Source organism: Nycticebus coucang, chromosome 4, assembly GCF_027406575.1.
Source record: "Nycticebus coucang isolate mNycCou1 chromosome 4, mNycCou1.pri, whole genome shotgun sequence".
NCBI classification, from domain to species: domain Eukaryota; kingdom Metazoa; phylum Chordata; class Mammalia; order Primates; family Lorisidae; genus Nycticebus; species Nycticebus coucang.
Window position 1 is genome coordinate 902,501 of NC_069783.1, and position 25,641 is coordinate 928,141.

A 25,641-nucleotide genomic window follows, 5' to 3' on the forward strand; every position below is an offset into this window, starting at 1 on the left:
TTGAAAGTATGGTTAAAAATTAGACAATAAGCTAGGACACCCTTCTGGCCACCAGATGAGAAAGATGTCCTCCACATCTCTTTTGAACTGACTACAAAACTGTCCTTTAATTACTAAAAGTGCAGAAAAACATTTTATGTCTTCCCAGACTGTGAACGAAAAATCAGGATTCCTTTCAGCCTTTATATAAGGGATGGGAAGACCACGGCCCACCAAAGTTCAAAAATTGAACAAAAGCCCAGGCTTCGTGGGGGAGGATTCCTGGGCACAGGCCTCTGCTGCCATGTCAGTGCACAGCAGCCACATTCTGACCTGGGAGGTCCCGTCCTGTTTTCTAGAAGGTCTGAGTCTTGAGGTTAAACTATCACCCAGACAACCTTTGGATAAAATGCACAGAAATATCATCCATAATGAAAATAACAAGATATCTTTTCTTTTAGAAACATTACTGGTTTTAGATGCATGAGAACAGACAGGGTTGGAGAGCTGCCCCTGGAGGTTGAGCTCCCCCGATCCTGAGGGAAGCTCTGCTCTGGGGAGGCAGCCCACAGAGAAAGGGAGGAGAGACGGTGCCTGCACGGTCCCCGCCCTGCCATCGTCTCCACCCCACCAAGTGTCAGGGCCATCTGCGTGCAGCCTATCCCAAACCACCTGTCTTACGTCACTCTAAACAAGGGCTAGACTGTAAAATTTACGCAAATAAACTGTGGATATGTGCACAGGCAGCATCTTCCTCATATCAGCACATAGAATTTAGCATAGCTGCAGTGTAGAAATGGTGATGACCCCAAAAGGTAATGAGAAGACAGCTAGAGCGCTCGGTTCTGAGACCGCGCTGACCTCGCACGGTTGTGCCTGAAGCCTTCACACAGGTGATTCTGCACTTTCTGCATGTGATATTTAGGAGCAGTTTAGGAAGCTGTGAGCAGGAAAATGCCAATTTATCTCAGTCCTAGGATTCTGTCCTAATAGGGAGTTAACCACCGTTGAGCGCTTTTTCTGCACGATCAAGTCTGAATCATACTGCGTTACCCGTGTTCATGGAGTCATTTGGGCTTTGCCTATTTTGTGAGGAATTAGGGAAAACCTTGTTTTCTGAGATTCCTATGCCCACTCCTGATCACACATCACAAGCTCCTCTATAAAAGCATGATCGACCATTTTAAGGGCAAATGAGATTCAACGAATCTAAGCAGCTGAAACCACCACTGTCTGCCACAGGCCTCAAGAACCATGCTGGCCATGCCTGGGGTCAGTGGAGCTGCCCAGGACCGGCTGAGGCCCTCAGGACAGGCAGTGTGGCTGAGGTGGGCAGGAGCAGCAGCAGGGGAGCTGCCCCAGGCCAGGCAGGCCACTGCAGACAGACCATCCAAGCCAGCTGTGCCGGGAGTTTCTTTGGCTCATTTCAATGTATAGTGGCACAGGGTGGCCGGGAGCCTGGAGGGCAGCTGGGCAGTGGACAGACGGGCTCCACCTGACAGATGGGAGGACAGCGCCTCCAGACACCCACATTTTCCCAGCCTCTCTCCTCTGACACTTGGAGGAAAATATGTTTGTTATTTCAAAATAAATGCTTTTAATAGAAATTTAACTTACAGCATGCTAAAAGAAATTATTGCTGTTTCCTATGGGATTTTTCTGGGAAGACAAAGATTTTTTATAATGAAGCATCCATAATTAAAATGATCTTTCATAAAAAAACAGCCATTAAGTCTTGATTTACTGTAGCCTTTTCTAAAATTAGGAATTTGCTGTATACATTTTACCTTTTTTAATATTTATTTTTTTATTAAATCATAGCTGTGTACAATAATGCAATCACGAGGTACAATGTGCTGGTTTTATATACAGTTTGAAATATTTTCATCGAACTGGTTAACACAGTCTTCATGGCATTTTGTTAATTTTATCTTTAAAGTGTCTTAACAAACATTAAATACTTTCACAGTATTATAAGGTAGTATTATCTACATTTTTCAAGTAGGTTCAGGAGAAACTAAGGTTAAGTGATTGGCACATAGCCACAGACAAGGTCACTAGTATCAGCCCTAGTGTTTCAATGTCTGTACTTTCTGCTACACCTGGTATACTACAGGAAGAACTGGAATTCTTGTGGTGGAATTTTTATAGAACTCCAAGAAGAAAAAGGAGCAGTGATCATAGGATGCTTTTAGACTGTGCACAGGAAACCCCAAGAGAAATCCAGACAGGGCCAGCAGGGCAGAGGGGATCGAAGACACTGGTACACGTGTGTCCTGACCCCTGATGCCAGGTGGCCCCTCCAGGCTGGCTAGGGACAGAGAGAGCCGGGGCTGCGAGGTCCCTTCACACAGGTGCAGGAGGAGGAGTTAGAATCACATGTCAAAGGTAGACAAGGAAATTAAGTAAATGTCTTCATTCATCTAAACAGATAGTAATAGATGTTAGTTAAATAAATGATCTTTTGTTCATACATACATCACTGATAAATTTCATTTCTTTACAGAATGTTCTCTGGAGATTTAAGTTCTCTCAACTTAAGGGATCCTCAGATGATGGACAAAATCGAATAAAGCTTCTGTTTCAGAACCTAGACTCCAAACAAATTGAAACGAAGGTAGGGGAGGTAGCTTGTCCTGCATCCCAGCCCACATGAGGTGGCATGCACGTGGTCAGCTGGGAAACTTGTCCATTCCTCCCACTCCGCGTGCACATTCAGTGAACAGGTCCTGAAGCACAAATCCTCAGAAGTCAGACACCAGACATGTCAAGAGAGCCCAGACAGGTTGAGTGACCCAAAATGCTTGGGACCAGCAGGTATGGACTTCAGATTTTTTTCAGATTTTAGGATATTTTCATAATACTTATCAGTCTGGCATCTCAGATCTGAACATCTGAAATCCAGAATGCCCTGGATATTGCTTCTCGGCCTTTTGGCTAAGATCAAGTACAGAATGCTCTGGATAGTGTTTCCCTCGAGCACCATGTCAGACCTTACAGGTGGGAGTTGGGGCATTCCAGGTTTCAGATTTCAGATTTGGGATGCTCAACCTGCATTGTTTTTACATCCTGAAATTGTGGTCATTGAAACAATTTTTTTGACTCTATTAAAAATTACAAGTTTCTTAGTAAATGTTAGCAGGAAACTAACATTTTAAAATTCATCAGAAATTATAATTTAAAAGAAAAGATTTACCAGCTGCATTCAGTGTATGATGATTTGTGTGTGATAATGGGAAAGCAATAACTTGCAAATTCACTGCACAGAGGTGCCAATTTAGCATCGACAGGTATTGATTTCTTTTACATGTTATGCATAAATGTGTCATCACAAACCAGTTTTAATATAAAAGAGTTTTTATATTAAAGTTATAAACTTTATATAAAGTTTTATACTTTATGTTAAAGTATAAAACTATACTTTAGTTTGTCTTTGATGCTCTGAGACTGCAGTCCTGTGCTGGCATAGTCTGTGAGCTGGGTGGACACTAACCCCATCAGTGCTGCGCTGAGCCGGTGCCAGGGAGTAAGCTGCAGGGCAGGAATCCTGAGAGAGGTGGGGGGAGAGACGCTAGAAATGATTTCGTATCTGGTATTTTACTTGCAAGGATGTGACCATCACAGGTGAAATGGAACTCACTTCTTGCACTTTGTTCATTTATTTATTTGACTATCTACCTGGGAACACAGCAGGGGAGGATGGCTGTAACCCTTGCTTGCTTAATCCTTTAATCCTCTTAGCCCCATTCCCTGAGAGAGCTCGGCTTTCACTGGTGGTCTTGGGGTTTTCGTGCTTAGGGACAGACTGTGGCTTCCTCAGAGCACCTGTTGACCCTCGGGGCACATGCTCTAGGGATGTCCAGTGGCCTCTGTGACAGGGGACACCTGTTTCATGAGGTTTAAATGTATTGATTTTAATTATCATTCACCTTTCAGTTATCTGTGTCAATGAGAGGAGTTCTGCTATTAGATAATCTGTGCCAGGCACTTTTGAAATGAGTCATGCTAATTTGGAGGCATATGTGTGAAGCAGGCTTACTCTCTTTTTGGTACTTTGCTTAGATTGCATGGTTTTCCTTTTCAGCTGGTGGGGAGAGAAAGCCCTAGAAAGTTATAAAGACCACAGGGATAGACACAGGACTGGCAGGGCTGTGGGGATCTTATTGTGAAAAAAAAAATGCAAAAACGCAAATACAGCAACCTAACCATACACAGAGGTGAGCGAGAAACACAGAGGGAAGGAGCCCAGACTGGAAGGTCTCACCTCAGTTTCCCTTCACCAGGTCTGTCTTTGATGCCCTCGGGGAGAGAGGCAGGTGGTGGGGGGAGAGCCTAGGGGATGTGGAAGGGAGAATGGGATTACAGGAGACAGACAAGGAGGTTGGGGGAGGGACAGGGGCCGGGGAGGAGGGACAGGGTCGGGGAGAGAGCAGAGGCCTTTACTAACTGCAGTGAAATAAGGACCTGGGAGCACCTGACTGGGTCCCCTCCAGGCCTCAGGGGTCGGTGCAAATGCTGGGCCCCGAGGCTTAACCAAGGTAATGAGGACAAAATACTGTCCACGTTACCCCATGACTGGAAAACACAGGTGTGGATGAGTGTAAGTTCACAGCACATGATCACAGCACGTCTCACAAGCTGAGATTCTGCATTTACTAGGGCATGTGAGGTAATGAAGAAGTTAGAACGTGATGACCCCAAAATCCAGGAAAATTATTATGGTTAATACGTGACTTGCATAGAGTGCAGGGTCCTCATTTGGGAATCGAAGCAGCTGCAAATATGGAGTGTGAGCAATATCTTCTTTTAATAAGTAGCCAGGAGCATTTTGTTACCTTAGTATATCAGCTAACTTGGAGTTTCAGAGAAAATAATATTCCCATTAGGAGAATTTTCAAGTTAAATGAGTGATGATACAAAGCAATTTTTCTTTAGTATTTGTTGAAAGTCTTCTGGATTATTCCAGCAGAGACCTGCCTCAGTAATTACTGCACGACGGACATGCTTGAGTTTCTTCTTCGATGTGAGGGAGGGAGGGACTCTGAGGCTCCAGCAGCTGAGAGGGGCATCATTCTCACTGTGCATTATTTGAAGAAATGATATATAATTCAAGAACTGATTCTGTAATGATTCTGACAGCTGGAAATTTGAGGTGGTAGTATTTTTTTAAAAAAGTATTTGTTTTTCTTAATTTTCCTGTTTAAAAAAAAAAGTGCAGAGTAACAAACTGTGTTAAATGAGGGACTGGCCACTGTCCTGCCCTGACGGGCTGCACGGCTGGTGTGATTGGGGTCAGACCATGGGGGACATGGAGGGGGTTGGGGTGTGTGGGATCTGACCTTGTCACGCCAGCTTCCAGCTGGGCCCAGCCTGTTTCTGTGGGAATTGCTCACTTTTATGTTTCCTTACGGTTTCTTTTCTGCCCCAGAACTAAGCCTCTTAGGGGAATCTGTGTTTTAGCTTCTTGTCTTCAGCACAAGGTTCAGTCCTTATGTGTACTTAATAAATGCATTGTAGATGAAAAAAGTTAATGAAGAGGGCCGGGTGCGGTGGCTCACGCCTCTAATCACAGCACTCTGGGAGGCTGAGGTGGGTGAACCACTTGAACTCAGGAGTTCAGGACCAGCTTGAGCAAGAGTGAGACCCCATCTCTAAAAACAACCAGGTGTTGTGGTGGGCATCTGTAGTCCCAGCTACTCAGGAGGTTGAGGCAAGAAGATCACTTGAGCCCAGGAGTTTGAGGTTGCTGTGAGCTGTTACACCATGGCATTCTACCCAGGGTGAGAAAGTGAGACTCTGTCTCAAAAAAAAAAAAAAAAGTTAATGAAGAAAGAAATAGCAAGTTAGTGTTGGAAGAACTTCCAAATACACTCGCATAAGTTATATCATGATTTCAGGAAAATAGTTCCTATTATCATTGAAATGAAATGCTTTGACCAATGGCTGATACAAACATTTCTGACGTCCCCACATCAGCATCCTCGGCACAGCTGGGCAGTGGATGCAAGGCAGGGTCACGTTACAAGAGCCACAATGTCCTTGGTGGGCACAACTGCCTGTGGCTTCGCTCCCTTATGATCTGGGAAAACAAACTCCACTGGACACGCCTCCTGAACCATTAGTGAGTCAACCGAGGTGGTAGACACAGACAACTTTGAGGGTGCATGTGCACTGAACCCCATCCAAGGACTGGAGAGGTGGAAGCAATTTGGGATGTTTCTGAAACTGAAGCTCAGCAAAGGGCATCAGCACCAAGGCTTGGGTTACCTTGTGCTGTCTGGCGGGCTGAGAAGACTGTCCAGAGAGCCTGGTGAGCACAGGGGAGGCCAAGGCAGGCAGAGGGTCAGTTGGCTGGGGTGATGGCATTTGTCCTCTGCCTCAGCCAGGGTCTCTCTGGCTGGGCAGCCTCATGGTCTCAGGTTGAGGCCTGAACAAGTGGTGAGGAGTCCATCAGATGGGCCATCACCAGCTTCCCAGGGGCTCACCAACTGTGATGTCTCCTGTCACGTGTCCTGTAAATGTGCCTGGATCAGGGCACCAGGTGGGCACGCAGCCTTGTTCACTCGTGTTTCCAGCCTCTGCGCAGGACCCAGAGCCCAGCGGTTCCCAGGCTCTGAGCCACAATATCCCGTCCCTGGGTCTTGGCTGTGTTCCACGTGTCAGCCTGACTCTGGTGAAGCCACGTCCTTCCTCTGACTTATGGAAAACGTGTCGAACATCCACTGTGTCCAGGGTATCTCGGGTCCTGCCTGCAGGTTTGGGACACTGAAATGAGTTGGACATTCAGGAATCCGGGGAGAGACAAATGCACATGGGCTGTGTCACAGCTCAGGTGACATGTGGCATATACGGCAGGGACGGAGCCTCAGGACCACAGACATGTGGGCCCACGACTACTGAGTACGGGTCCTGCCTTGCCCCTTTCCTGGGAGGCATCTGTGTCCTGCTTCTCCCCACCAGTCTGGCACCTGAGCCTGGAGCAACTCTCAGTGTGAGCTCTAGCCTGTCTCCTGTGTGTCCCGCACAGGAGCAGCCGCTGGCTTCCTGAGTGTGAGATGCTCAGACACTTTTTAAGGAAACAGAGAAAGGGCCCTGGGGTGGCTCCAGCACGAAGCACTGGTGTTGAGCCAGGTCGGACCAGCTGGGCTGACCTCCCAGCTTGGGTCCTCTCTGACCCTGGTCTTGGGGACTCAGGTGGGCGAGGGAGCCCATGCTCTGAGCTGATGCCTGGCAATGAGCTGCTGCCAGTCTGTGCCCGGGGAAAACCAAGAAAAATCTTTCATCGCTCTGTCTTCAACCACCAGAGCTTTTAGGATAAGCTGCAACTTTGCCTGCAGACTCTTGCTTTCCCACCATAGTGCCCCTTACCCATATTTAAGACGTGTTTGGCACATATTGAGAATCTGAAAGCTGGGCAGACTTGCTCAGTTTCTGTGAGTCCTGTTGAGATAACTCACATACACATGAGAATCTGTTACCTGGAACTGGGAGGCTCCTCTGGGGACATTTCATTGTGTGAGAGGCCCAAAGCTTCCAACTCACCTGTGGGTCATCAGACAAAGCCTGGTCTGCTTTATTTTTCTTTCCATTAAATTACACTCATAATTCATGTCACCTTATCAAACAACACATACTCTCTTACTTGGTTTTCATAATTGCTTTTTTTAAAATTTGAAGAGATCATTCTGGATAGGCTCTATCTATATTTGGGTATCAGAATGGTACTAGTCTTAGAATTAAAATACTATAGTATTTCAACTCAAAGGCCAAACTATGCCTCTTTGCTATGGATTTTAAAAGAGAAACATACCAGTCCCAGTAACGCCTAGCATTTTTGAGGTAGAGGCAGCTCACGCCCCCTCACTCTGTGGAAAGAGCACATCATCTCAGATCTACAGACGAGGGACCAACGGAGGGGCTTAGCCCAGCACACACACTCACTCAGCTTCTATGGGGTGGAGTGAAGGGTTCTGAGAGGCCAGGACTACCTTGAAAATGACGACCATGTTTGTTTGCTTTTTTCTTAACTGTGGTAAAATACATAACCATTTTTTAAAAATATTGTTCAGTATGCGATTAATTCAGTGGTGGTAATTACGTTCGCACTGCTGTGCGAATTTCACCAGCAAACTTCTGCAAATCTTCTCATCTCCCCAAACTGAAACCCTTCTCATGAAACCCTCACTCCCGCCACTCGCTGGCCCAGCACCTGTCCTCCCACCTTCTGTCTCCAGGAATTCCAGGGCCCCAGGACCTCACAGAGTGGAGCCATCTGGGGATGTCCTTTGTGACGGCTCAGCTCACGCAGCACGGTCCCCTCGGCATTCATGTACATGGGAGCAGGTGGCAGGGTTTCCTTTTGTGAGCTTTATTAAGGTGTAACCGACCAGTAAAACTGCATGAGACTGTGGCGTGTCCTGTCGTAATTTGATATATACAGACATTGTAGAGTATTAAACCCATCTAATTATTAATATGCCCATCCCCTCACATACCTACCTTTTCTTATAGTGAGACCATTGTAGATCTACTTTCCTAGCAAATTTCAAGTATACAGCGCTTTACTGTAAAACAATGACCACTCTGTGCAGTAAGTTTGTGCCCCAAACTTATTTCTCCTGTTTCATTGAACTGGTGTACTTTCACTGACACCTCTCCTTCCCGACTCTCCCTCAGCCCCCAGCAGCCGCCTTTTTGCTTCCACTTCTCTGAGTATAACTATTTGCATTTTGCGTGTGAGGGAACGGCAGTCTTCCAGCTTCTGTCTCTGGCTCATCTCTCTTAACATAATGTCCTCAGATTCATTCATGCAAATGACAAGACCTCCTTCTTTGTTAAAGGTGAATAGTGTTCTACTGTGTCTAAGACTCATTGTCTGTCACTCATAGATGGATACTTTGGTGACTTCCGTATCTTGACTACTGTGAACTTGCTGTGGATGTGGGTGTGTCAATGTATCTTTGACTTACTCACTTTATTTCTGGCTTTCTGGGTCACATGTTAGCTCTATTTTTAATTTCTTTAGAAACCTCCATACCATCTCCACAATGACTGCACCAACCCACCTTCCCACCAACCCGCCTTCCCACCACGTGTGTGATGTTCCCTTTCCCCACCCCTCACCAGCATTTGGGATTATTTCTTTTTTTGATAATGGCCATTCCATCAGGTGTGAGGTGACGTCTCGCTGCGCTTTTAATTTGCATTTCCCTCGTAAACCTGTTGGCCATTTGTATGTATTCTTTTGAGAAATGCGTGTTCAGGTTCTCTGCCCGTTTCTCCAGTCGGATGGTTTTCTTGCTATTGAGTTGAGTTCCTCATACATTTGGGGGCATGAATCCTTTACCAGATGCGTAGTTGGAGCATCTCCCATCCTCTGCACTGTGCCCTCACCAGCTGTTCCCTTTGCTGGGAGAAGCTCTTTGGTTTGTGCACTCCCCCTCTGCTTTTGTCTCCTGGGTGTCTCTCGTCTTATCCAAATGTCAACACCACATGGATGTCAAGAAGCTTTCTTCCTTTACTCTCCCCCTACATTCTTCCATTTTGATGCAATATGGTTTATTTGGGTTTTCTGTGGTCGAGGTGCTTTTGGTGTCATGTCGGAGAAATCACTGCCCGGCCCAGTGTCGTGAGGGACTCTCCTCAGTATTCTTCCAACAGTTTCTAAGCTTTAACTCTTACATTTAGGTCTTTGGCCTATTTCAGGTTTGCTTTTATATACGGTGTAAGGTAAGAGCCTAGCTTCATTTGCACGTGGATATCTGGTTTTACAAATGCCATGTGAAAAGTCTGTCCAGGCCCCACTGAATGGAGACTGTGGGTGGGACAGCAGCCTGGCACGCGTGGCCCTGTGCACATGGGGTCTCGCTGTTCTCTGTTCTCTTCCTTGATCTGCGTGTCTCTGTTTGCACTAGTAACACAGCACTTTGATTACTGTGGCTTTGCCGTAAGTATTGAAATCAGGAATTGTGAAACCTCCGATTTTTCTTCAAGATTATTTTGGCCATTCAGCTCCTGTGAGAGTCCATATGCATTTTTCTATTTCTGCAACAAATGTGTTTGGGATTTTGCTGGGGAATGTATTGCATTTGTAATCACCTTGGGTAGTACCAATAAGGTAAAGCTTTTCAAACCATAAACTTGGGGTATCGACTTATTTGTTGTCTTCATTATTTTCTTTCAGCAATGGTTTGTAGTTTTCAATGTACAAGTCCTTTGCCTCCTTGGTTAAGTGCTCTCCTAAGTATTTTATGCTTTTGATGTTATGTAAGCAGAATTGTTTTCTTAATGTGCTTTTCAGTCTGCTCAGTGTAAGAGGACAGAAACACACCTGCCTTTCCCTTCCCCGCACTGGCCCTGGGAACCTCTGTTCTACTTTCCTCTCTGTGAATTCCCCTCACACAAGAGGGAACATACAGAAAGCAACCTCTTCTGTTCAGCCCCCCCACTGAGCTGGCATTTCATAGCACGTGCACATTGGAGCAGGTACAGAAATTCCTTTTTTTTATAGTTAAATAATATTTAATTTTAGATACAATATTTTATTTATCCATCAACTTGCTGATGAACAGTAAATTATTTCACCCTTTGGCTGTTGTGAGCCAAGCCATAGTCCTTCTTGGTGTGGAAACATCAGTCTGTGTACTTGTTTATGATTATTGTGGTTGTAGTCCTAGGACTGGAACAGTTGTGTGTATGGAAACCCCATTTTTAACTTTCTTAAGGAACTACTCAACTGTTTTCCACAAAAGCTGCACCATTTTTACACTCAGTTACAGTATATATGCAGTGGTGTCTCAACGGAGTTCGTCGTAACACTCCCCTAATGAACAGTGATGTCCAGCATCTCACGTGGTTTGTCTTAGCACTCCCCTAATGATCAGTGATGTCCAGCATCTTGTGGAACACTTTTGGCCATCTCTAGATCTTCTCTGGAGAAATGTCATGTCAAGTTACTTTTCTTAAGTGGCTTTGTTTGTCTTTTGTTGTGAAAACATAGGAGTTCTTCATATATTCTGGATAGTAAGTCCAAGTAGAATATATAACTTGTAATGTTTCTCCCCTTCTTTTCATACTCTTTTCTTACTCTCTTGAAAATCTTCTTTGAATCACATGTTTTTAATGTTGATCAAGTCCAGTGTATCTATTTTTACTCTTGGTAGCTTGACAGCCATGATATAAACTCCTTAATTCATGACATGAACTAAACATTTACCACAGTTAAGTAACCACGGTAGCCTCAGCTGGAGCTCCCCGAAATTCCTATGTAAGTACTCTCAGTGACATAAAGAAGGGTTTATGGCTGTTTTTGCCCTTACATTATAAGGGCTTTTTGCCAGTTTGTCTTCAAACTGAGCAGAACACTTGTCACATATCATCAGTAAAAAGATTTGTGCATTATGAGTGGTAGGTTATTTTTTTTTAATCTGTGAATTTTAAGCTAATGAATATCAAGAGGAAAATGTAAACACTTCTGCTTCACCTCAGTACAGCAAGGACAGATTACTGCTAAATCCCCAGAACATCCCAGTACAACCCACCTGCAAACAGGGTGGGTTCAGACCAGTGGGGGACAGAGGACAGGTGCACCAAGTTTGCTGGAAAGTCAACGAATTTGCTATATTACTCCCCAATCTACAGGCTAGATGTGGCTAAGTCCATGCACCATCCTCCTAACCTGGTCACCAAGCCTGTGTCATGGTGGGACAAGTACAGGCTGCTGTCGAGGCTCCCAGAGGGGAGGAAGCTGGGGGGAGGCGCAGCCAACCCGCAAGGGCCCAGTACTGTCCTGCCTCCACGTCACCTCTGCCAATCTGCTGGATGCTTCCAAATCCTTTCTCTCCCCCATCACAGATGCACACCCCCCCAAAAAAAATAATAAAAAATTGGAGTGTATAGTTAAGGATAAACCCTCAACCTGTCTGAATTTACTGATTTAGGTAAAAACTGCCAGCCCCAGAGATTGCTGATTTGGAAAGATGATTGAAAGGACCAGGATGCCCTCCGTGGTCACCCTGGAAGGAGTGGGGAGGCGTCTACACATACAGGGGCTGACCAGGCACCTGAATAACCGAGGTTGCTCCTCCCCAATTACCGCCTGTTACTAAATGCCCTCACTGTTCGTCTCACATATGAAGAGCCAACTTTTCATGCTAATCGAGGGAGAAACACATCTGCTAAGTGGCCATATTTCTTCTCCACATTCTGTAAAGTTGGTTTCCTGCTAGGATTTTATAAATTATAAATAAAAGATGCTGTCGTATGTAGCATCTCTTCAGAGAGATACGAGCATCCCTGTGTTTTTGACCAAAAAGAGTCTAACGTGAAATATCTCTAATGTAACTTCCAAAAATGTTCACAAAAATGATCCAGTTTGTAAAAATAAAGACTTGACATGAAAGTGATTTTCCTACCTAAAATTGTACATGACAACGTGCCACTAAAGAATGCTTTAGTCTCCTAAATGGGAACACAATCTTTCCATTCATTACTATTATTAATAACATAGTCCATTACCATGCGGCTTTCTGTGCTGACTACATTGCAGTTAACTTTCTTCACACTGTTTTCTGAACACAATGTCCACGTTTCACAGTGAGGCACAGGCACGAGAAACAAATCACTAGCAGTGCCCTTTGCAATGCTGACATAGCACCGTTTCCCACTGGGTGCCTCCCTTACCTCTCTGAAAGCCTCAGACTAGCCTCGGCCCAGTTTCAGGGGAAGAAACCAAGTTTTGGACCCTCACTGAGGCAGCAGGGTGGCCTGAGACTCTGGAAGGTATTTTCAGTCAAGGTGCAAGACCCTGGCAGTTTGAGGTCTGCTGTGAGCCCCAGAAAGCGTCTTCTCACTACACCCTCACATGGGGGGAGAAGAGGGAGCCCTTTATCAAGGATACTCTTCCACCCTCCCAAACAACCTCCAGAGTCCCTCCTTGGGCACAAGGATTCCAGCCTGTGGATTCTGGGGGTCACAAGCTGTGGCACCTTCATACTTCTCCAGGGTCCTGGAGGTGGGGCCATGGCCTGCTCCTCCTCCACACCACGGCCGAGATGCCCTGGAGGAGAGAGGAAGGCCATTTTCATCCAAGTGCTTTAAGAGAGGGTGGGATGGCTGAGAGGCAAACAGGGTCCTGGCCAACAAACCCCACATTGGCACACCCTGGCACAGCCCTGAGGCCACTGTGGTCCAGGACATGGGCAGCCATGACCCACAGGATCAGTCGCTTGCCAAGTGCCCAGCTTGGCAGCAGGAGGAGTGTGGGTGTGGACAGACCATGCCCAGGCCTCAGTGTGGACCTGTGAGCAGGTGCCGAAGCTGAAATGGGGATGGGCGTGGGACGCCTGTTCTTTAGTCATTCAGGATCAGTCAGTTGAGCTCAGACCAACGCAGGGCCACCCGGGCTTAGGCCTCACCAACATTTGAGGGTGATTATTACAAAGTAATGAATTACAAGCTTTTTGGAAGGTATAACAAATTGCATTGTCTATTTAAAAATTTTTATTTATAAATTAACATTTATAAATAATGAAAGAGGTGTAGCCCATTTAGATGTTTAGATGATCATCAGCCTCCAGATGTCTTGGGGCTTGGCCTCCCCTCGTGGGCGTGTCCTGCATCCGGGCTGGGCAGCCCCTTCCCCGGCCATCCACTGTGGCTTTGTGAGAAAGGGTGAGGCCACAAAACACTATCACAGAAGAGAGAGGGGCTCAGCCTGGGGCGAGGACTGGCTGGACCCACCTGAATCCTGTGGGGCTTTGGCAAGGAGGCAACCTCCAGATGTGTGACAGGAGGAAGCAGGCTCTGCAGCCTGGCTAGAGGGCTGGTGCTCAGACACTGGCTCAAGTTCAGGCTTTCCCTGCATCTTACACAGCTGCCTCAAATGTGCATTAACTATTATCACCCATTCTATTCGTCTTCGTGGTCATTCTTGCAGCAGTTTGACAGTTTATAAATAACGAATTTCACCAGCGGTTTCTCATGGACACTTTGAAACAGGCACATTGTCACTGCCTGTTGGGCACTGGCTCTTGGGGTTTCAGAGAAGAGGCTGAAGATTTTGGTTCAAACAAGCACAGTGAGTGTTGATGAAAGGGAAAGTGATGATATAAATATTGTATTTCCTTAAATGAGAACATAAAACCACAGATGCCAACATGCTCACTAAAAGATACATGAAATTATCCTTTCAGCTCTCATCATTGGAAAACAGACAAACAAGAAAGAGAAGAAAGACCAGTGGGCTGCGATGAATAGCCTTAGGAAAGCAAATAATATTTTGAGTGGTTTGGTACATGGCTGACATGAATTGGTGACTGTCTTTCACATTTTTGTTACTTATTTTTAAGCTAAAACGATCTGAAAATATCTTTCCCCAACGTATTCACTACTAATTTTACTCTTCAGTATTAAGTTCAAAATGAGTGACATTCTAACCATCTCATCTGGAAATGGACTTTGTGTGGATAGTAAGTGTAGGAGTTATTTATCTTTTTCAGAACTTAAAAATTCCCAAATAAAATATTTATAGGAGCAGAAAAGAGTGAGCCCTGGGTCCTCTCCCTGAGCTCCATCTGAGTTACTCCAGAGCTATTGCAGATTGCAAGGACTTTACTTCGTGAAAGCATCTTTTCCAAGAGCTGACATTCATCTTGAAAATGTGTCTCTGGGGGAGCTGGAAGAGGCAAAAAGTGATAGATTCAGAACCGTTTGGAAGAGTAAGTTTTTTTCTTTTTTTTTAACATCCTGGCAAGGTAATAATGCTGAGCTTTAGTATAAATAAAATTTATGATGTTATAATTCTATTACTTGCTGAAGATGAAAATGTGTTTTAAAATGTGAGCCAAAGAACAAGCCAAGGAGATTTTACAGCCCCAAGAAATAATATCAGGCAAGGAAACTACAGAGTAACTTTTACAGATTACAGACACTCTTTCAGGGGAAATAGGTCTTTGATTCCAACTCAAAGCCTCTGAACTAGGTGAAAGAAAAGCCCAGCTGACCCAGGTGAATTCCAGAGCAGGCTGGAGGTGCACCTCGGTGGCCGGCTGGCATCACCCGGCTCGTTTCTTTTCCTCCCTAGTTGCTGCTGTGCGTTGCTCTGTCTCTGCTCAAGCTCTCACACTCCTTTGGAGCCTCCATGCTCTACTCAAGGGCATCCTGCTCTCACTGTCTCTCCCTGATCCTATCCCTAGACATGACTCTGTCTCTCCACTGGAAGGCCCAGGGATCAGGGAGCACCCACTGCTCTGGGCAGCAGCCCGACGTGCCTGGCACCACCGCCCAGCATAGTCCCCTCCCTGACTTCCTGGTCACAGGCCCTGTGGCTGCCACCAGCCTTCTGGACCTATCACCAAGCTCTTGTTTCTATGGCCTGGGTCCTGCCATTTCCTGGAGCATCCGGCGTACCCACCCCTGCCTAGCTGTATAAATCCCTTGGCCCAAGGGTCAATGCAAAATCCAAGTTACAGTCAAAGTGCCTTCTGCTCAGCTGCTTAGAGTGTTCACCTCTGGGACAGTGTCTTGAGCACTGGCCCCTCTGCCCTGAGCTCCCCGCGTTGTGACATCGCCTTCTGCAGGCATCCCCGCAGCTGTGCCCAGCCTTTGATACTGAGCACTCAGTAGTCCAGGACAAGCAGAGCTGTAAGCCCAGCAGATTAGGGTGAGCCTGAGATCCTGTGTGTCCAGGAAGCTCCCAGGAGATGCTTTCTCTGTAGGACTAGTCTGGGCAAAACTTGTGAGTTTATTCTCGAACATTCAGTGACATGGTGACTTTACAGTTTCCCAGTTCCGAAATCTTCTGTGAGTGGAACAGAGAGGCCCACGGGGCTAAGGATGAGGTCCCTGACTGCAAGTTCTGTCACTAATGGGCATTGTCACTTGGCAAAAGTTACTTAAAACTCTATCTCCATTTGAAAATTAGAACTATTGGCACCTGCTTTTTATTGTATTTTACCTTTTAGCCTTGAGGCTGAGGATGCCTTGCTAATCTGACAAAAAGAAGGTGCCTGTGTCCACTGGGCGCTGCTGCTGTGCTGGAAGCCCCCACTCTGTTACCAGCCCCTCACTGAATCACCGCAGCAATGCTAAGGGGCTCCTGTTGGGTGTCCCTGCTCCTCAGACAAAGATCTTGCCACAGACATGTCCACAGCCTCTGGTCCCAGGCTGGGTCTGGGTCACACCCACCCAAAACATCCAGAAAATGGTCCAGCCACACAAAACCACTGGGGCTCAAGCTTGGCTGTAGGGAGTATGTGGACCCCACAGCAATGCACAGATGCTCCAGACCAGAGCTCCCACCACCCTTGGAGAGCCAAGTTCCAGCAGTACTTCTGGTGACAAGCTCGGAATGCCCGTGTGTCTGTCTCTGTACTGACCATCACAGCATGAAAATGGAAACGTAGTCCAGCCCTGACCGGAGTTCTCTGCAGAACAGGAAGAGGTGAATCAAGATCTGGGCATGATTATCCCTGACATCTGTCATACCCCATCCTTTATTTGGGGGCATATTCTAAAGCAAGTTACAAAGCACATTTATTGACTCTGGACAGTTATTTGTTAATTTTGCACTTTTAAACCCACTGGGAAGTGGGGTGGCTGAGGGTGGCTTGCTTTGAAATGTGGTCTGCGAGGAGATTGCTACGGCTGGGTGGAGGCTGTTCTCTTAAATGCATGTAGATGACTCTTCCCCTTCCCCGGAGAGTCACTAGATGACCGTTGGGAAAACTAAGAACCCAGGACGGCTCCTGTTTATGAGCAGGGGTTAGTCAGCTCAGAGACACTTTTTAATGAATGTCTAGCGATCTGTGCAGTGAGATGGAAAAACGGATAGTGCAATGAAGACATGTGATTTCCTCTGGAGGAGATTTATGGAGGGTGCATGGGCAGTATTAACATTTATATGTTGATTGAAAGTGTCGCTCTTGTGGTGGATGGCATGCGTCTGGGCCTGAGGAGTGAGAGGTGAGGAAGGAATGTTTCTTCGTGTTATGGGTGACCTCATTACGCCCATCCTGACAAGCACGGTTAGAGCCTCACAAATTCCTAAAAGTTCTGCCTACTTAAAGAAAATTTCAAGGTCTAAAACCCCCAAAGGTTGAAAATTGTGCCAGGATGTAGATCATATTTTAAACCATCATCTCAGGCACCGTTAAAGATTAAAAGAACTTTTTAAAAACCTGGGGCAACAGGATCCATCTGCAGCAGAGCAAATAATGGCAGTGAGAGTTCTTGGGTGGGGGCTAGTGGACACCAGCCCAGAGCTGGTCACTCGCCACCTGCTATGCCCCGGGCTCTGGAGCCCTGCACCTGAGCTCTCCAACTCTCTGCTTTCTCATATCTGTAAAATGGATGTAGTTTCCACCTAAAAGGTGTTGCAAACTTTAAATGTGATTGGCTGGAATAGTGAATGCAGAGAGAAGATTTGGTGTGTTAGGGCAGTTTAATCCCTATTTGTAGAGGGTCAGCAGCACCACTGCATAGAACAGCAGGCTGGAAGGTACAAGTTCTTCCTATGTCCCATGGGCTCGGTTTGAACCAGGGTCCTGGAGCCTCAGTTTCCTCCTCTGTAAAATACGGAGTGTGGCGTCCACCTTGGAGAGTCATGAGATTGAGAAACCCAGCAGGTGCCAGCTGGGAAGGCTGCTTGATTCCTTCTGGAGGCTACAGGTAGAAGGCATCTCTTCGGTCTTTCCCTGAATCCGAAGGCTGTGCCATTGTGCTCTGTGCTGACTGTGGCAGGGAGGCTGGTCTCAGGGGTTCCAGCTTAGGCCACAGCCCAGCCTGTCCAGCAGAATTCCTGCTAACATGTGCTCTTTCTACCAGCTCATCCCAAATAGGGACATGGGGCTGGAAGTTTAAGAGGGCTTATAGTGAGATCCTCTTATTTCCAGAAGGCCCTTGGGCTCTCCGTGCCAGTCACCTGCTGATACCAGGAGGGGACGCTTCTCAGCTTAACCATTTGCCTCATACTCACATAACTATTATTAAGGAGGAAAAGCAGTGTTTTATCACTTCCTTTTCTTGAGTAAGATCTGTCCCTGGGGGATTTTGTTTCCTCCTCAGTATGGACGGAAGCAGCAAGCACACCCCATCTGATCACACCTGCCCAGGTTAACAGCACCCTACCCAGATGAGTAGATTGTCCACTCAGGAAGGGTATGGGTGGTTTTTATTTCAGTAAGAAAAAAAAAGAGCCCCTAAAATAAAACAATCACATCTTCATGGTAACTATTCTGGAGAATAGTTCCTGTCACCCCCTCTTCTGCCATGAAAGTCCCAGCAGCTTTCAGCCCTGCTAGAGATGGTGCCACAGGCACTGGCCTCGCAGACATACTCAAGGCCAGTGCTGTGTCTGGGCTGTTCCCACCACTCCACGGTGTCCATCAGCTCCACCAGCCAAGCAGGGCCTTATAGGGTAAACTGAGTCCCTGGGTCCTTTGGTGAAGGGCATCAGGGCCTTTCTAGGTTTGCTTCTGTGTCTGGGACCTTTGGCCAGATTCCATCATCCGAACCTTGGGGACCAATATGAACTTAGAACAGATGTGTGAATATACTTTTTTTTTATGTTTAACGGCCTGTAACTTCATGATTGCATCAATAGTACACCTCATTCTCCACCGATATTGCAGAATGTCCATTATAGTGGTCTGTGCCATGGAGCGTGCAGCACAGGAGTCCCATAGCCATGATGCAGCACTTAACAAGGGTTGTCCAAGATGCCTCATTTTAGAAAGTAAAATCAGCTTGAGGAACAAAGCACGAAAGGAAAGTCTTATCTCCTCATTAAAAAACAAAAAGAAATGTGAGGCAACCCCAAGTTCTAAGGACAACCTTCTTCCAGAGCCCCCAGCCAGCTCTGTGTCCAAATATGGCCCTTCTTGGGGCACATTTTTAATTCAATGTGCGAATTGTACCAAACATAACTTAGAATTACAGTGGCCACTATGTTGACCATTTCAGATGACGAAGACTGCACTTTTAGAAGTGCATTAACACAGATGAGACCCCAGGGATCTAGCGGCCTCTTGCCTCTTTGTCTGCTTACTTTGAATCTCCTACCTTTTTCACTTGGTTACCTGCCGGTCCCAAAGGAAAAAAGAAAAACAAAAGTGGAAGGACTAGTTAAGTGTTTAAGAAGTTAGCCATTTGCCTCAGAGTGCTTTGCTATCTGCACTGACTGATCAGGCAGCCAGACCTGAGAACAAAAGGCCTTATTGAAGTCAAAGCCACTTGGAGTTTTTGTTTTGTTTTCTACCACATTCCAGAGCCAAGAAAGAAAAAGCTTTCCAATTTATGGCCTTAATCACAGCAGCTCCATGGCAAGCACCAGCTCAGGCACTTAAGTCATCCTTTTTGTAAATGTAATTTTAGGTTCACCTGGATAGCAATGGCTTAAGCCAATGGAATTGGTGATTTAAAAATGGATGATTTAAAAGGAAAAAAAGATCCTTTTGAAGCTGTACAAACAAAAAATCTTAAAAGTCTTCCCCATAAATATTGGTAAAAAGCTTTAGCCATGTGAGCAAGTAGCCTTAACTTGTTCCATTTTGTCAATTATAAAATAGAAATAAATCAGTGAGCTTCTATTCCTATATTTTACTGTTTTGTAACAAAAAAAAAATTAAGGCTGTGAGATCTTGCTTTCTGTCTATATTTGTATATACATGTGTACATGGCATAAAATTTTGTAACCCCACTGTAAACTCCTTTCCTAAGTAAATTCCTGTAGCTCAAGAGAAAATAATTTGCAAAAATTAGTTACTTGTTTATTTGGTACATGATAGGCACTCTTTGTTTATTTGGCTTTTTCTCCTAAACTAAAATGGAACTAACCATAGAGGGAGGGAGGGAGGGAGGGAGGGAGAGAGGGGGGGACTTAAGTGCCCAGACATTGCTGAAACGTCTAGTCCTTGGGTGATGAAGAGAAGCAGCTCAGAAGCAGCTCAGGGAGGGAAGGACGGTGGGAGGGAGGAAGGAAGGAAGGTTGATTCAATACTTCCAGGGATTTTTACTGTTTGTCTTGGCTGAAGCCTGATAATAGGATGTTTTAAAAGGTCAGAAGTTGGCTTACTTGGGTTGATGTTCAGACTATAATGTGTGAGGACTCCCTCTTCTCTCTGCCAGGCCTGCTTTTCCCCTGAACTTCTCAGTTGACAGAGCCCCCCTTCTCACCTCTCTGCAACCCCCTGCTGACTGAGATTTTGTGTGGAATTCAGTGGTATCAGTTCACGTTGTCCTGCTGGTACTTTCAAAGATTTTTCCATGTGACTTCAGCTTATGATACCAAGAATCATTGATGTTGTTTTTGAATGTGTTCATTATGCTGGTGGCTATCTGGCTCCTGGTTTCCAGGCATTGTGTTATTATAGGGTAGGGCTTGGGAGCTTGCAGAGCAATCTTCACCTTGTATATATAAGGCTGAGACACTGAAGTATATATTCTATGTCCATTATGGTTCTTTTTTTCCCAAATGTCCCTTTGAGAAGCTCAGTAGTTACTATTTGGAAACATAGCACATATTAAGTTTTCAAGAACCTGTGTTCCTAGAAAGTTACTTGGTTTGTCTCTCTTCCGTGGATAAAGCAAAATTAATAAAAAATTGGCACTGGCTTTTTTGGTGTAGTCGTGAGCCCACTATAAATTAACGCCCAGCACAGACCAAGGTAGCTTGGGGGTCCTACTCGCAACCAGAGTGAGGGTACCCCTGCTTAACAGGGAAATGCTTCTTTATGAAACTACTTAAATGTTATGAAGCTGTTGTAGGAGAATACAGCTACACATCTCAAACATTTTGCTCTTCATAACTTGAAAGAATCAAGACAATTGTTTAGCTATCAAGGTTAAGATTCATTCACATGCAAAGGACGAACTCGATTCACATTAGGGTGAAGAAGGGAGAGACCCTGGGCTGCAGCCCTAGGAGATTGGGGCCTCTTGGGCATATTGAGACCTCTGACATCCCTGGTGTTTTTGGTCTGTCCAAGTAGGTGTCCCTCTGGGCTGGATTCATTTTCCCGCAGGCTCGCTCTCACCTCTTGGCAGCAACAATGTCAGAGGCATCAGTCATTTGCAGCTCACTCCTAGTTTTGCCATAGTGAAAATTCTTCTTCCCCCCACTGTCCATGTCCACGTCCCTGGACTCTGGGTAGCCCAGCTGGGCCAATATTATCCCAAGAGAAAAGAAGCACCCAGAGGAGGCCAGGAAGAGCTGAGGCGGGCTTCACACAGTAAGGGAAGTTCACAGCATTGCTGAAATGTTTAGTCCTTGGGTGATGAGAAGCAGCTCAGAAAAACTGAGATGGATGGCAGGGGCTTTACCTGGGGAAATGCTATTCCCTCCCTGCCTTCTCCATCCCTCATCCCGTCCAGTGAAAATATCAGAGATCCCGGCTTTACCGGTGCTCATAGGAGCAGGACTTGGACCTGACCGGCAGGGTCTTCTGTCTCCTTTTTTCTGATGTCATCTCAGCAGTTTAGGACATGCTAGAATTCTGAGGAAATATGGTAAATAGATGTCAATCAATTAGAAGTCACCTTAAAAGGAATTTGTCCTTGTTCATTGTATTGGAATTTCATTGTACCAACAAAGCAGAGAAACAGGGAGTGAGAAGAAAGCGTTTAAAGCCCTTCCCACCTGTCCAGTGGAGCAACAGGATGGTGGGGAGTTGTATTTACAAATTAACTTCTATTTCAGCTTTGGGGTTCACTGCTGAGTTACCTGTTGATTTGGTTGGGGGATGTTATATGGAGAAGTTTGTGGGAAGAAGAACTCTTGGTCACTTTTGCTTTTATACATTTGGGGTCTTTAAAATGAGGACGTAAGGGCCAGGAGTTTATTTTAGGCATATTTTTCCTTTTTATTTAGTTATTTTTCCTTTTTATTTATTTATTTTTCCTCTAGTGAGGACACCACCATCTCTCAGGGAAACTCAGCCCCGGGAGCATCCTCTCTCACGTCCCGTGCTACCATGGCAATGGGATGCAGTTGACCCAGGGTCCTCCAGGCTCCGGCGGCACCGCACCGAAGGGCTCACCGCACATGCGCACTCTGCACCTCACGGCTCACTGCACATGCGCACTCAGCACCACATGGCTCACCGTGCATGCGCACTCTGCACCACACAGCTCACTGCACATGCGCACTCAGCATCACACGGCTCACTGTGCGCGTGCCCTCAGCACTGCAGACCTGGTGGCTGTTCCTTTGGACCATGGTCTTTGTCATAAAAACGCACACCCAGGTGGCAGGGATGTTACACGATGGCCACTTCTGCTAAATGACAAACAGCATAAGTGTGTTACCAGGAGCCCATGCAGGTCCTTCATGCAGTGGAGACGGGAGCCTGTCCCTGAGCCGGGGTCAAGTCAGATGCAAAACCAGGAAAATGCACCTCCGCCTTGCCTTGTCCCTACTCCTGGGGTAGAAGGAAAAAATGTGCTAAACTGCCGGAGTAGTGATACCAACAAAATAGCATTTTATGTTCGTAGCCGATTTTTGGTATTACTCTGCCTTTTACTTCCTTCCGTCAGGTGTAATTTTACTTTGAGTTCACCAAGTACAGAGATTTGTTAAGTACGTTTGCAACGCGCTCTCCCAATCCTTATAATAAACACATTTAATTGTATGTTTTTCTTACAGGAACTGGAGTTTCAGGACCTGACGGCCGTGCTGCATTGCATCCACTCCTTCCTAGCGGCCAAGGTGGCCTCCGTGGATCCCGAGTTTGTGGACAGTCAGAGCATAGCGAGGGAATACATGTATTGCAGCTAAAGACGGTTCCTGGCCAGGGCCGGAAGATCGCGTTATTTTCTTAAGAAAGGATTCTTTCCTGCACAGTATTGCAACTTTCATTTTATAATGAGCCTATCGTTGTGATATGACTATGACAATGAAATATGTCACCAGTTTCCAAAGACGGGTCACCCTTGTTACATCTATGAGTGAGCAGGTCTGTTCACGCAAACCCGAGGCTAAGGGAACTGAGCAGACAGCGCGCACCTGTGCGCCTCAAACGACAGGTGTGGTGTCGCCGCTGCCCACGGTGCTGCCCACGACACTGCCCATGCCGCTTCCCAGGCGGGCAAGGCCAGATTCACTTTCATAAAACCTGCCGTAGACGATACTGATAGCTCGGCATGTCTTTCCTCAAGAAGGAAAGGGTTTTATTTTGGATTTGCACTGTCACCTGGCCCTTTTTCTCAAGTAGGGAGCAGAATGGGGAGCAGCTGAGAAAGGAGAGGCAGTGGAAGTACACCGGACAAGGAAACCAGCTTCAATTATTTATTTCAGTTTTAATTTTTATGCAATCATGTAATTTATAATATGGAATGGCATATCATCTAAGTGTGAATTTTAATTATTTTCCAAAGTCATCAAAGATAGCTTGTAATTTGGTTTCCTTGTTTCTCTGTTCCTCATATGGTCTCTGCTAAGAAGAGGCACTTTATATTTTTGTTATTAAAGGCAATTAACTAGAGTTCTTTAAATTTGTTTTAGGAATTCAGATTAGTTATGAAGGGTCAAGATTATCGTGTATTTATTTGCCAAGGCTTCAAATAAAGGATGAACATAAAGCCATCATCCCTCAAAGTAAAGGAATGTAAGAAAATAAACAGATGCTCCCACGCTTCTATTGGAAACTAAATGTGCGGGCACTAAATGTTTATGTTCCATGAGGCAAGTAAGATTTTAGCAAGAGTTTCAGCTCCATCCCCCACTCCTTGTTTATCTAATATTTAGGAGGAAGGAAATATTTTAATATACCAAATATTTGTAATCAATGGTTTTTATGTGTTTAAAAATATATCCTTTTTAAGGGATATACATCTATGTATGTATATGTAATATGTATTAGAAATAAAATTCTTATTAACATTGTAATGGCTTCCATGGAAGGCTCTGGAAAGAAGCAGGGTTTATCAAGTGAGTTTTAAAGTAATATTCTTCCATATGTACAGAGAGACCGAGTGTCAGGCAACATTGTTCTGTCCAGGTGCTTATTCATTTGTTAACTCGGACTTCCTATTAGTATCCAAATAGAAATCGGAGTTAGAATTTTATAAAATATCTATCAACAGAAAAGATAAAATTAGAGACTTCTCTTTCCCCAACTTCTCTCATAGTGTGAGTATTCTGGACTCCAAATCCAACAGGTGCTCATCATCTCACCTTATCCCAGAAAGCCCGAGCCCACAGAAAAATAAGTCTCTTGCACGAAGGAGTGAAGAAACTGAAGATTTTTTTGTTTTTATGAAAAAAATAGAGTTTTTTAAAATGTGCCTCTACTGCAGCAGTTTTCAACCTGTGGGTGGCGACCCACAGGAACTGTATTAAAGGGCTGTGACATTAGGAAGGTTGAGAACCACTGCTCTACTGGATAGTAATGAAAAGAATATTTTCCCAGGAAGATTTGATGCTAAAGTTTGTTTCTGTGTAGCTATAGAATTCTTTTTGAAAGATGCACAACCTTTTAAAGTTAAAAGACAGAAAAGATATTTTCTTACGGAAATGGAGCAGCTGGATTGCATTCTCACTGGTCGTCTTCCTCATGTCCAGCGACACCTGTGGCTGACTACACACAGTACCCACAGTGCCATAAACAGGTCATGCTGCCCAGGGCATCCGCTGTCTTCCCAGCAGCATGTTGGGAAGACAGCAGCTATTGATTATTGCACCATTTGAAAACAGGACCCCTCAGGCAGTCTCAGCATTTTCTTCTCCCAGATCCAACTCTTCAGGGGATAGGGGCCAAGTCAGAAATGGTTTTAATTTGAGATGTGCAGTTATCTCTAAAATCTACTCAGTTTTGAATTTGACTGAAAACTCACCAGCCCTACCCAGGTGCAGGCAGAGGGCTTGGACTCTCACTTTCAGGAGAAGAAAGGTGGGGGGGGTCTGCAGGGGCTTGGCCATTGAAAGCCATCATCTACTGGGATGGGGGCGGCGCAGGAGCCAGCAAGGAGCCAAGATCACTGTCACCTGAAGCCCTCCTGACACAGGCCACCCCCAATCCCTGAGTAAAGGATACCCACAACTTACCTCTGCCACGCAGGCCTGTGGGGTCTCGCCATGCGGTCCAAATGCTGTCTTTGCCCCCTCTGTGGAAAACACTGTTGTCATAGCAACGTGAATGAACCTATTTCCCTCTGTTTTATTTATTTATTTTTGTACATTATATCCCAATAAAACAAAACTTTCTCACTGACGAAGCACTAGTAAAAGTGAAAAATATATTATTTTGGAAATTACCTTAGTCTGTGTTACTGAACCTGATTGAATTTATAATTTACTTAGAAGCATTTGGTAGAATGTGATTTTGAGAAGGTGATTCTCTTTAGTAATGTGGGTTCATGACTATTCCTCTCAAAGTGTATTTATTTACATTTTTAGGAGGAGGACTTGGAAATGCCTACAATCCTAAGAGGCAAGGACATACAATTATGAGCATGTGGGCCTCCTTGTTAGAGAACACTGCACACCAGCTCTGCTTTGCATCTGGCTGAGTACCACGGGCCCTGCTTGAACAAAGCACGTTGGCTGAGCTCTGACAGGGGAAAGGCAAAGAAAACTCTTATCAGAAAAGGCCAGGCGAGTACAGTCACAGCACAGAATTAGGCTCCCAAGTACAAACATTCCAAAGAGTGGAAACGGATTTGAAAAGA

At 45.5% G+C, this 25,641-nt stretch overlaps 1 protein-coding gene across 1 annotated transcript in view; it reads left to right on the forward strand.

Annotated features, from left to right (window-relative positions):
- SNTG2 (syntrophin gamma 2) overlaps positions 1-23,731 on the forward strand; it is a 234,370-nt gene extending 210,639 nt beyond the window's left edge. Inside the window, exons 16-17 of the mRNA XM_053588494.1 lie at positions 2,486-2,596; positions 22,619-23,731. Coding sequence (XP_053444469.1) covers positions 2,486-2,596; positions 22,619-22,750 — 243 coding nt within the window. The 3' untranslated portion in view covers positions 22,751-23,731. The remainder of the gene's footprint in view (positions 1-2,485; positions 2,597-22,618) is intronic.
- Positions 23,732-25,641: the final 1,910 nt, after the last annotated feature.